This window comes from Akebia trifoliata, chromosome 3 (genome assembly GCF_017979445.1).
Source record: "Akebia trifoliata isolate Shusen 1 chromosome 3, ASM1797944v1, whole genome shotgun sequence".
NCBI lineage: Eukaryota > Viridiplantae > Streptophyta > Magnoliopsida > Ranunculales > Lardizabalaceae > Akebia > Akebia trifoliata.
Window position 1 is genome coordinate 11,674,476 of NC_141377.1, and position 13,071 is coordinate 11,687,546.

At 33.4% G+C, this 13,071-nt stretch overlaps 1 protein-coding gene and 1 long non-coding RNA gene across 2 annotated transcripts; one reads left to right on the forward strand and one right to left on the reverse strand.

Annotated features, from left to right (window-relative positions):
- Positions 1-3,494: 3,494 nt before the first annotated feature.
- Positions 3,495-6,736, forward strand: LOC147405991 (uncharacterized). Its single transcript, XM_086432462.1, is given in 5 exon segments — positions 3,495-4,627; positions 4,721-5,123; positions 5,462-5,509; positions 5,511-6,053; positions 6,731-6,736. Coding segments are annotated over 5 exon segments (2,133 nt in total).
- Positions 6,737-8,743: 2,007 nt separating this feature from the next.
- LOC147405992 (uncharacterized) lies at positions 8,744-12,230 on the reverse strand. Its single transcript, XR_015175756.1, has 3 exons — positions 11,670-12,230; positions 10,404-10,528; positions 8,744-10,296 (listed from the first exon to the last, which is right to left on the reverse strand). It is a non-coding gene; the product is annotated as an uncharacterized LOC147405992 (long non-coding RNA).
- Positions 12,231-13,071: the final 841 nt, after the last annotated feature.

Here is a 13,071-nt window from a genome sequence, read left to right on the forward strand (position 1 = left end):
TTTAATTTTTACTTAACTTTTGCTTGGGACTAGCAAAATCTAGGTTTGGGGGGTGTAATTAGGGTTTAGAAAGTAGTTTATAGAGCCTTAACTTCATAGACTTTATGGATAAAATCTATAGTAAATCCTCTAATTAGATATAATTCACTATTAGTCCAAAATAATTATTGATTTCAATTAAATGGTGTAGTTTGGAACTAATTACAATTATTTATGTGTAACAGGAAAATATTGAAAATTTTCATAGATAAATCAGAAAATTTGAAGCATTTACTACGATCAAGGATCCGAACCAAAGTCACAAGCCAAGACCCAGACCCAGTGGGCATACATGGACCATGGCGCCCAAGTTAGGTAAGACGACGTGGTAAACAGAGTGTGAAATTCCTTGAGATTTGTACAATTTGATGGCAGTTGAATAGAATTCTGATTGAAGTTAACTTTTAGAGTCGTATGAAATTAAAATGTTGTTTGAAACCTTAGAAACCCTAATCTAATCTCTATAAATAGGAGACCAGACCAGAGTTTAAAGAAGATTTAAAAATATATATCTAGATCATCAAAATGAAGGTTTTTATATATTTTATTTTTTTTCTTAAGTTTGATTTTTGTAAGGAGACTGCCAAATTCAATTTCAATATCGATAAAGATAAGTTTTATTTTCTCATCCATCTCCTTCTTTTTATTTTATTTTGCTATTATTGTTCTTGCAATATTTCTGGGTTAAACCTCCGTTAGAAACATCAATGAAGTAAAAAAAATATATAATGAATGAACTTGTTCTGAATCTATCTTGTATAATTAATGGAGATCGAGTTGCTGTTTCCAAGTCTTCTCAAGAACCATTGCAAGGAATTGGCGGTCCGATGACTAGGGCAATGACAAAACGGATGGAAGAGGCATTGCAAGGCTTGATTGTGGAAGTCCAATACAAAGAGGCCATTCTAGAAGATTCTAAGGCTAACTTCGGAGATATCAAAGTTTCATCAAGGATGGTCAACTATCTTTTTATGCAAAAGGTCAATTTGGAAGATCAATTTGAATACAAGGGTTAATTGGGAATTTGTATGTTCTAATTGTCCTTAGTTTGAATTCTTTATTTCCTAAGGACTAATTAGATTTTCTTTATTTTTTCCAAGGACTAATTAGAATTAATCTTGATCTAATTTGTCCATAAAAAGGCACCTCATTTTGTAATTGGGACACAATTGATGATTTACATCTTATGAGATTTTGAAGTTTATTGAAAGAAACTTTAGTTTTAATTCATGCTTTCTTTATGGGTTCTTTATGAGTTTTCATTCGAGTTCTTGAAGAAAAGACATGACTCTTCGACTTATCAAGGAAGTGATCAATCCTTGTGGTGTCATTAGATTGAGGTTTCAAGGACTTAGTTTCCTTGGGATTTTAATCGGATCAACATTTTAATTGTTTTAAAAACCATCTATAACGTTTGAAGCCTAGAGGAGATCATCAAAAGAAGGTCTTAATCCAAGAAGCTTCACATCATTTGGTATCAGAGCATCAAGATTGCTGGAAAATACATCAAGATTGAAGTAATCCTTCGAAGATTTGGTTCGGGTGACATTCGAATTGGAGATCAAAACGGGTAGATCTTGCTTCCCAACAAAAATTCATACCAATTCAAAGCCAACGACGGTTGGAAACCAGGTTTTATTATCCCTAATCAATTTCTGTTACATTCTTGATTGGAATCCATGACCATTCATTAGATTTCTGTTGTTGTTTTAATTTTCTTAATGGTTCAACTTGATGTTTCATTGTTGTGACGTTGCTAATTTTTTTTTTTTTTTGTGATTTTGAGAGTTATTTATAAACCTACTGAGTATTTCTTGATTTCTTGTTGAAATTTCAGCAACATTTATTGTTTAAAACACAACGTTCTATGAAGACTTAGATCTGATCAAGGAAAATTAGATTGTACACAACATTTCTTGCTGGGTTTCATTTATTTAATGGTCTTCCATTGGAGATTCTCAGTTTCAAAATCATGATACATTTATTAAATAAATCTGGAATTACTGTTCTTTCATGATCTTTAACGTTCTTGTTTTCAGAAATTTATTTCGTAATATTGTCTTTGCTGGTGTTTTCATTGAACATTGAGAACTTCGTTTTTTGTTTTCTAAATGATCTATCTTGCTGGAATTCTTGAAATCTTTCTAAGATTTTCATCAGTGAATCGAATTTCTTGAACATTCTGAACATAACAACTGCTGTAATATATATATATATATATATATAGATATATATATATATATATATATATATATATATATATAATTTTTTTTTTTTTTTAACTACTGTAATCTGGTTCACAACTAGGCTGAACTCTTTGCTGAAAACAGATCTGAATTGAGTTTGTTTTCTTTTAATTATCTTTAACGAATTACTGAACCGAACTGAGATTGTCCAAATGATTTGTTGTTGAAAACTGAGGCACAATAGCCATTCTTATAATGTTATCTTTCATCAACCCATTGATGACATTGTATTTTTGCCATTAAAGAGAACCAAGAATCGTTTCTGCCATTGATGACACTGTATTTCTGCTGTAATATTTCTTGTTGTTGTTAACATATGTTGCTGATCTTTTAAGGTCTTTAATGGTCACTCATTGAAAATCTTTCAATTACATCACCATTGATGTTGCTGTAATTAAACTCGAAATATTTTTTGCTCGAAATTTCAGAATAAAACGTTTATTTTTATTGCTGAAACACGGCCACAACAGTCACAACGTTTGCTGAAATTATTGTTCTTGCTGAAACTTAGATTCATTTGAAAATGAAAATGACTGATTTATCTATGTTCTTGTTGAATTAACAGCCACCACGTTGTTCATGTTTGTTCTTGCTGGATTTATTTATTTATTATTATTATTATTATTTTTTTTTTTTTTGCTGAAAATTCAGTCAGTAGAATCTGTAATTTCCGCCATTAAAGAATCATTGAACCTTTGTTTCTGTTGAGATTTGTTTTCATTATCCGTCTCCCACACCCTTCTATATTAACGTTGCTGCTATCACTTTATAGATTACTGCAATTGTTTCGTTTTAAAATATATATATATATATATCTGAATCACAAACGGACTGCTGAACTTTGAGGGTATTGAACTCTAGCTTCTGATTAAGTACCTTAAAGAAGGAGGCTGATTTATTGTTTCTTCTTGCTGGGCTTTGTTTAGATAAAAAAAAAAAGGGATTTGTAGTTGCTGTTTGTAGGTCAGAAAATCGAAAATTTGGAGTTGCTAACTTCAAACGGCCATAACTTTTGATCCGGATATCGGAACGACTATTAGTGCATATCAAATCGAAGCTCTTTTCGAGATCTACAAGTTGAACATGCATAGCCTTGTTCCACACCGTTTCGACCTTCAATTCCATCATTTTCATCACTTTCCGGGACTTACAATATTGTTGCATATTTTTGTTTTGTTTTCGTTTATTTTAACTTACAGGATTTCAACCATGAGTAAGGAAGGGGGAGAATCACATGAGACCGACTTAAAATTATTCATCAAGGCCGTTCATGATCAATTTAAATTGTTGAATTCAAGGTTGGACAATATGGAATCCTTTAATGAATCTAAACCATATCGAAGACATGAGTTCGACGGAGAAGAAGATATTCATTCCGAAGCGGAGAGAGTACATTATCGACGGGATAAGAAAGTAGATTTCAAAGAAGATAACAATTTGGGTAGCATAAAGATGACGATTCCGACCTTTCACGGAAAGAATGATCCTGAATTATATTTGGAGTGGGAAAGAAAAGTTGAGCACGTTTTTGATTGTCATAATTATTCCGAGGATAAAAAAATAAAGCTAGCCGCCGTGGAATTTACAAACTATGCCAGTATATGGTGGGATCAATTGGTGATCAATAGGCGCAGAAATGGTGAAAGACCTATTCGATCATGGGATGAGATGAAGTCAGTGATGCGTAAAAGATTTATTCCTAGCCATTACTATCGAGATTTGTATATCAAACTGCAAGGGTTGGTTCAAGGTTCCATGAGTGTAGAGGATTATTATAAAGAAATGGAGATTGCCATGATTAGAGCAAGCATAGACGAAGATAGAGAAGCAACTATGGCTAGATTCATTGCCGGATTGAACAAAGAAATTGCTGATGTGGTTGAGTTGCACCATTATGTGGAAATGGAAGAGTTACTGCACAAAGCCATTAAAGTGGAAAAGCAAATCAAGTCTAGAAGGTTTAGATCTGGATCATCTTCTAATAATCCGTGGAAACCAAATTGGAAAGACAACAAAATTCCTTTCAAACCAAAAGAAGACGTAAAGTTGAAGCCTTTGGTTTCTATTCCTAAAGATAGACCTGAAACAAAGCCTCTTATTAAGTCACGTCAGATTAAGTGTTTTAGGTGCCAAGGGTTTGGACATATTGCTTCTGAATGCCCAAACAAGAGGGTTATGGTTGTATTGGCAAACGGAGACATTGAAAGTGCTAGTTCAAGTGACAACGAGATGCCTCCATTAGAGGATTGTTCTGATGTTGAAGTAGAAGAGCCTGTGCATGGTGATTTACTTGTCACCAGGAGAGCTTTGAGTATACAGCCTAAGGATGAAGGAGATGAGAAGCAACGTGAGCATATTTTTCACACAAGATGCCACGTGAAGGATAAAGTATGTACATTGATTATTGATAGTGGGAGTTGTACCAATGTTGCTAGTACCTTGTTGGTAGAGAAGTTGAATTTGAAATGGCAGAAACATCCTAAACCGTATAAGCTTCAATGGTTGAATGATTGTGGAGAAGTGAAGGTAAACAAGCAAGTTCGGGTTCCTTTCTCAATAGGCAAGTATGTGGATGAGGTTATTTGTGATGTGGCACCGATGCATGCCGGTCATATATTGCTCGGTCGACCATGGCAATTTGATAGGAGAGTGTTGCATGATGGGTATAAAAATCGTTATTCTTTTGTAATGAACAATCAAAAAATTGTATTGGCCCCTCTCAAACCTTTACAAGCTTATGAAGACCAGGTTAGGATAGCAAGTGAGTGCAAAAAGAGAGAGAAACAAAAGTGTGAGCAAAAAGGAGAGCAAAGTGAGCAACCTGGAGAGAAGAATAAAGTACTGAGTGTACTTGCTGACAAATATGATGTTAAAAGTGTAATGATAGCAAGGCCACAAGTTCTAGTTCTTATGTACAAAGATGTTTATTTTTCTACTGACGATCTTAACTCCTCTTTGCCTAGTGTTGTCTTGTCTTTATTACAGGATTTTGAGGATCTTTTCCCCGAGGAGATTCCACATGGTTTACCTCCTTTAAGAGGAATTGAGCACCAAATAGACTTCATACCTGGTTCTGCTATACCAAATAGACCTGCTTATAGAGCTAATCCCGAGGAAACAAAGGAGATACAGAGGCAAGTGGATGAACTGTTGCAGAAGGGATTTGTAAGGGAAAGTCTCAGCCCATGTTCGGTTCCTGTTCTCTTAGTACCAAAGAAAGATGGAACATGGCGCATGTGTGTGGATTGTCGAGCTATTAATAAGATAACGGTAAAATATAGGCATCCTATCCCTAGGTTAGATGATATGTTTGACGAATTGCATGGCTCTCGTTTATTTTCTAAAATTGATCTAAAGAATGGGTATTATCAAATTCGCATGAAAGAGGGAGATGAATGGAAAACTGCATTTAAAACTAGATATGGGTTGTATGAATGGTTAGTAATGCCCTTCGGTTTAACTAACGCCCCTAGTACATTCATGAGATTAATGAACCATGTTTTGCGTGCTTTCATGGGAAAATTTGTGGTAGTTTACTTTGATGATATTTTAGTCTATAGCAAAAATGTTGATGACCATGTGAAGCATTTGCATGCTGTGTTTAGTGTGTTAAGAGAACATCAATTATATGTTAATCTTAAGAAATGCACATTTTGTATGGAATCTGTTGTGTTTCTTGGATTTGTTGTTAGTTCGCAGGGAATTAGTGTTGATGAGGAAAAGGTAAGGGCAATAAAGGATTGGCCTACACCTAAGAATACGAACGAGGTAAGAAGTTTCCATGGTTTAGCAAGTTTTTATCGAAGGTTTGTTAAGGATTTTAGTTCTATTGCTGCACCTTTAAATGAACTTGTTAAAAAGAATGTTGTTTTTAATTGGGTTAATGTGCATGATCAGGCTTTCCAAACTTTGAAAGATAAGTTAACTAATGCACCTTTGTTGTGTTTGCCAAACTTTGATAAAGCTTTTGAAATAGAGTGTGATGCATCCGGGATTGGAGTAGGAGCTGTTTTGATGCAGGATTCTAAGCCAATAGCTTATTTTAGTGAAAAGCTAAGTGGGGCAGCATTGAATTATCCTACTTATGACAAAGAGCTTTATGCACTAGTGAGAACTCTTCGAACATGGCAACATTATTTATGGCCAAGGGAATTTATCATTCATTCTGATCATGAGAGCTTAAAATTCCTGAAGACCCAAGGTAAGCTTAATAAAAGACATGCTAAATGGTTGAAGTTTATAGAAACATTTCCTTATGTAATTAAATATAAACGTGGGAAGGAAAATGTTGTGGCCGATGCATTATCAAGAAGGTACGTGTTACTTACTTCATTGCAAACTAAACTACTTGGTTTTGAATTAATTAAAGATTTGTATGCCAATGATTCTGATTTCAGCCAAGTATGGAATGCATGTGCTAAGTGTGCATCTGGTGACTTTTATAGGCATGAAGGATTTCTTTTCAAGAAAGATAAATTATGCGTGCCTAATTGTTCTATTCGTGAATTACTTGTAAGGGAAAGTCATGGGGGAGGTTTAATGGGTCATTTTGGTGTCCTAAAAACTTTAGATATCTTACGTGAGCATTTTTATTGGCCCCATATAAAGCATGATGTTCAATCTATTTGTGACAAGTGCATTACATGTAAGCAAGCAAAGTCTAAAATTCGACCGCATGGCTTGTATACCCCTTTGCCTGTACCTAATCAGCCTTGGATTGATATTTCTATGGATTTTGTTTTAGGATTGCCAAGGACTCAAAATGGTAAAGATAGTATATTTGTTGTTGTTGATAGGTTTAGTAAGATGGCCCATTTTATTGCATGTACTAAAACCAATGACGCAACACATATTGCTGAATTGTTTTTCAAGGAGGTAGTTCGATTGCATGGGCTACCTAAATCAATTGTTAGTGATAGAGATGTTAAGTTCCTTAGTTATTTTTGGCGTACTTTATGGAGTAAATTAGGAACTAAACTTCTATTTTCTACTGTTGCACATCCTCAAACGGACGGCCAGACTGAAGTAGTTAATAGGACACTCACTACCTTGTTGCGTGCTATCATTCAAAAAAATTTAAAACAATGGGAAAAGTGTTTACCACATATTGAGTTCGCATATAATAGGACTATTCATTCAACTACTTCATTTTCTCCATTTGAGATTGTTTATGGTTTTAATCCTTTAACGCCTGTGGATATTTTACCTTTGCCTACTAATGAACATGCTAATCTTGATGGTAAGAAAAAGGCAGACTTTGTGAAAGATTTACATGCCAAAGTTCGAGCTAACATTGACAGGAAGAATGAGCAATATGCTAAGCAAGCCAATAAGGGTCGTTTGAAAGTTATCTTCCACCCTGGAGATTGGGTTTGGGTGCACTTGCGTAAGGAGCGGTTTCCTACCCAAAGGAAATCAAAATTGCAACCTCGAGGAGATGGTCCATTTCAAGTCTTGGAACGGATCAATGATAACGCCTACAAAGTTGATTTGCCAAGTGATTATGGTAATGTTAGTGCAATTTTTAATGTTGCTGATTTATCCTTGTTTAATGTAGGTGATTCGAGGACGAATCTTTTCGAAGAGGGGGAGAATAATGGAGATCGAGTTGCTGTTTCCAAGTCTTCTCAAGAACCATTGCAAGGAATTGGCGGTCCGATGACTAGGGCAATGACAAAACGGATGGAAGAGGCATTGCAAGGCTTGATTGTGGAAGTCCAATACAAAGAGGCCATTCTAGAAGATTCTAAGGCTAACTTCGGAGATATCAAAGTTTCATCAAGTATGGTCAACTATCTTTTTATGCAAAAGGTCAATTTGGAAGATCAATTTGAATACAAGGGTTAATTGGGAATTTGTATGTTCTAATTGTCCTTAGTTTGAATTCTTTATTTCCTAAGGACTAATTAGATTTTCTTTATTTTTTCCAAGGACTAATTAGAATTAATCTTGATCTAATTTGTCCATAAAAAGGCACCTCATTTTGTAATTGGGACACAATTGATGATTTACATCTTATGAGATTTTGAAGTTTATTGAAAGAAACTTTAGTTTTGATTCATGCTTTCTTTATGGGTTCTTTATGAGTTTTCATTCGAGTTCTTGAAGAAAAGACATGACTCTTCGACTTATCAAGGAAGTGATCAATCCTTGTGGTGTCATTAGATTGAGGTTTCAAGGACTTAGTTTCCTTGGGATTTTAATCGGATCAACATTTTAATTGTTTTAAAAACCATCTATAACGTTTGAAGCCTAGAGGAGATCATCAAAAGAAGGTCTTAATCCAAGAAGCTTCACATCATTTGCTCTTAGTGATTTACATTTTGTTTACGAGTATTGAAAATCTATTTTAAATTATCGAGAGTTCTGATGGTTTAATTTTAGATAAGGTCAAGTTAAATCATGCTTAGTTCTAGTAGTTTGATTTTGACTTCAATATTTGTTTATTTAAAAAGAGAATAATACATTTTAATTATTATATGTGTTAAACTAGATTTACTTACCGATCTACGGGCATTAGCTTTGTCTGAGTAGATTGAGATAAAAAGATTCAAACCTGTTTATTTATTATGTTTGCTAAGGTAGATTTGATTGATCTAACTTTTCTCTTATAAGTTTTAGTCTTTTATTTTATTAGTTCATAAATATTTTCAAATTAATTTTTAATTAGTTACCCAAAATCCTTATTTGATTTGAGTTATAAAGATAATTGGATAGTGTTGTCTCTGTGGATCGACCCTTGCTTACCAAGGTTATTTAATTTTTGTTCTACCATTATTCTTATTGATTCATAATTACAACAACGAACAATCAGGACACCTATATTGATACCATTAACAAGAACCAATTGTAAATGTTTCCGTCCATTAGTAGCATTGAGTGGCATAGGAGAGGGACAATGACATGGGACCTTTACAGGTGAAGTAGATGCATTGGGAGCTATAAACAAATTTGACCTCAAGTTAAGAAAAATTCACACAAATCCAAAATGGATACAGTAACATAACAAAAAGTGTGCATGAGAGAGAAAGTTAGTCCATCAAAGCATATGGATTTTATCAAAAGTAGATTTAGAAAATGGCTAAAAGTAAATTGCAATCCAAATCAAACGTTAATATAACTTATACAAGTAAAAATTCATTCTCTTGGAATTGAGCAATTTTGTCCTTGCGCTATAAGATTAAATAGTGGTACTTAACCTACTGAAAGGAGGGGGTGAGGAAATAAACAATGACAATAGGAAACTTTTTTACATTTAAACTTCTCCAACAACGGCATTAAGTTGGATAAAAGACACATTTACACCGCGACAATAGGTGTTTTGGCCTTAAGAAGCGTCCAATGTATGTCTGATTTCTGCTCTTTGCTTCTTGATTTTCACAAAGAAAATTTGGTACCACTTAACTTTCAGTGAGGATCTTGGCGACTTTGGGACCCAAGTCTGCTTTGATACCAAATGATGTAAATAAATCCACGGTCCCCAATTTGCAATAACATTGTCAGAGAAAGCTTCCAAGCCAAAATGAAGATGGGATGGGAAGCAAGCTCCTAACCAAAGCCTAACATTCTCAGGGAAGAAGGATAAACACTCAGCTCTATTTCTCTAAAATTCTTAGTTCAAAAACTACCCCAAACAATCAAAAGATGGCATTCTAGCCATAAGCTTATATTCTCAATCCAACCCTTCATCTACAAAAGAGCACCAAAATTACAATGAAAAGTTCAAAGGTGTTATGATTCAGTCATGAAATGTAGAGCATAAAAAAACAATACTAAGAGTCTAATTCTTCTAAATAAGGTGTAGTGACAATATTACATATTATAGTCATGCATGACACCAAGCAAAACAATCATACCAATCTGGTGATGACTTTAATTAAGCTAACGAGATGGACACACGTGTAAATATTACCTCTCCAACAAAAGCTTTTGCGACAAGTACAGCTAGGACAGTGTTCCGTGCAACTCAACATTCTCGTCAACTTTTCCTCAAACTCCTCTCCAAGGAAAACTAAAAAATAAATGGGCAATTAGTAATAAGCAGAAGCGTTAATCTACTAAAATATCATTGTTTTAATAGTAAAGTGGCTTCTATTTTAGATTATATAAAAGAATTACCTCTTGGTCAGATGTATGAAACGAACAACTCCTTACTTCATGCTTTTCCCTCCTCCTTTATTTGGGCTTGGGACCGGCAATGTAAAATGTTTAACTTTACATTGGTGGAGTTAAAAAATGTTTACCTAATAACTAAAAAAAAATTATGAGTTAGTAATAGTAAAAAAAAAATGATATAGTAAGAAATAAGGACCTCCCCCCCAAAAAAAATATTTTCTTTGGACTTGATCTAATGTTTTTAAAATTGAAGAGTAGTGAACTTCCACCTAATTCAAATTAAAATTTAAAATTAAAATCCAACGGTGAAAAATAATTTAATTTTTTTGGAATTTTTTTCAAAATTGATAGACCTTTGTCATCTCTAACCCTAGAACATCATATTATGTTTTTAGTGCCACAAAGTGAGCCCAAGGATAGTAAAAGGCTAGTTGGAATCATACTTTTAGATAGCTACTATTGGTACCCAACTTTATCTTATTACGCCCCAATTTATCAAATTATTTATCACACCAAGTTATAAATATTAAAACACATTCTTCAAACATTACAAAGATTAATCCACGTGTCACCATTGAGACCAAGATAATCTTTTACCTCCAAAATAAAATAGAACTCCACATATTTGTAGAGGAAATCTCATGGTCCATATAAATAAGAAGAAATGGAAAGAAAATAACAAAGTTCAAAATTTGGGGAAGGAAGAAAGGGAAATGTAACACTAGCTTCAACATGGAAAGCAAGAATAACATCTATGGAAAAATAACATACAAAACAGCCTACTTATAAGAACAAATGTTCCAACAAAGAAATATACTCCTTATCTTGTATTGAAAAATATTGATATTTTGATACACCTCCGAGTTTTCTTCAAAAAACAGCACAAATTACCTTACAAATTATGCCAAAAATGACACGAAAAGGGAAAACCAAAACTCAAAACTTCGTACATTTTCACAATAGGCGATCAAATAGAAACAAATCAAAATAATTATATAAAAAAATCTAATGAAAAATAGAACAAGAAAGGGTTTGAGAAGAGGGGCGACTACTTACATGATATATATATAGAGAGAGAAAGAGAGAGAGAGAGAGAGAGCTGTAAAATGAAAGTTTAGGAGATTTGGTTCTCTGGATCAACCAAATACTGTAAATCAAATTTTCTGAAAAAAAAAATAATAATAAATTCGAATCAACGTTGTACCCTAATGATAAAAAAAAATCATTCAAAAGTAATTGTGTTGTAAGGAAAAATAAAATAAAACTTACTTGTTCCTACTACGTACAAATTTGGGTTTTGAACAAAAATTCTCATTTCTTCTTCTTCTTCTTCTTCTACTTGTTCTTGTTCTTGTTCTTGTTCTTCTTCAACCTTGAGAAATCATGATAGATTGGGATCGTTAGAGAATGGGACGGAGAAATATGATGGGAGTGGAAGAGAAGGAGAGAGGACAAGAGGAAATGAAAAGCCTATAGTCAAATTGGAGACCGTGAAGGCTCCAAATTGAAAACGTTTTGATTCTTCATCTCTTTAATGGTGTTTTGGAATAAAGAGCCTCAATTTAGGGTTTGTTATGGCGGTTCAAAAAATCACCATAGATTTTTGCCATTAAAATTAGCTCAATTGATCACCATAGTTTCGTCTCTTCCTTCTTCAAAGGAGTTTCCAATGGAAACGCCTTCCATTGATCTACTGATTTAGAAACTCATTATTCTTCGAAGGCATTTCCAACGAAGATGCTCCCTTTTATCGCCTATCTAGACGCTCCAGTAAACTACCAAGATAAAATGCCTTTAAAAGCCCTCGATTTTTTAGTGCTTTTTAATCAATGGGGATAAAATAAGTAAGAAATCTTCCATCACGGAAATCTTGAGGTCTTCAAATGCCTATTGGTACTGGTCCAACCAGGACCATACAATGTCTTTCTTCAACACGTCAATGAGAGGATGTACATTAAAGCAAAGTTTAGAGATAAGACATTCTTTGGGAATGAGCAAGTCCTTAGACAATGCCATAGAATTTAGAAAGTATTTTTGTACTCATAATAAAAGAAAGAACATAATACAATGGGCCCAATAAAAAACTTGAATTTTAGTATTACTTGCTTTGTTATCAAACCAATATTGATGTATGAATATAAAAAAGCTAAAGTGAATAATGGACTAACAAATAACTACTGGTAGAAAATTTAATAAAAATAATATAAAAAATAGCAAAGAAAAATTTATTCACCTCGTTGAAAGTTTAACTGAGGGAGTAGATCATTATAGTGAATTGTTCCTACATCAAAACAAAGACAAATGACATAAACAAATCACATAATATCATTTAATAGCATGAAAAAAAAAATATTTGGCAATTAACTAAGTCAAAAATCCAACTTAGATGTGTCCAGAAAAACTTGTCATTTTGTGCAATCATATGTTAGCTATTCATGAAGACTAATTAGTTCACTAAACTAATTTCTAAGTTAGAATAGTACAAAATTTTATTTTATTTTATTTTTTTGGTTATTAATTAAAGAAATTTATCAGAAATAACTATCTAAAAAGTGAAACATATGTTTTAATAGTTATACAGAGATAGTAAGAACATAAACTACTATCCTCATATCAATAAAAAACACTAGTATAAACAAAAGTGAATAGAGCACCATCAATTGTACAACTA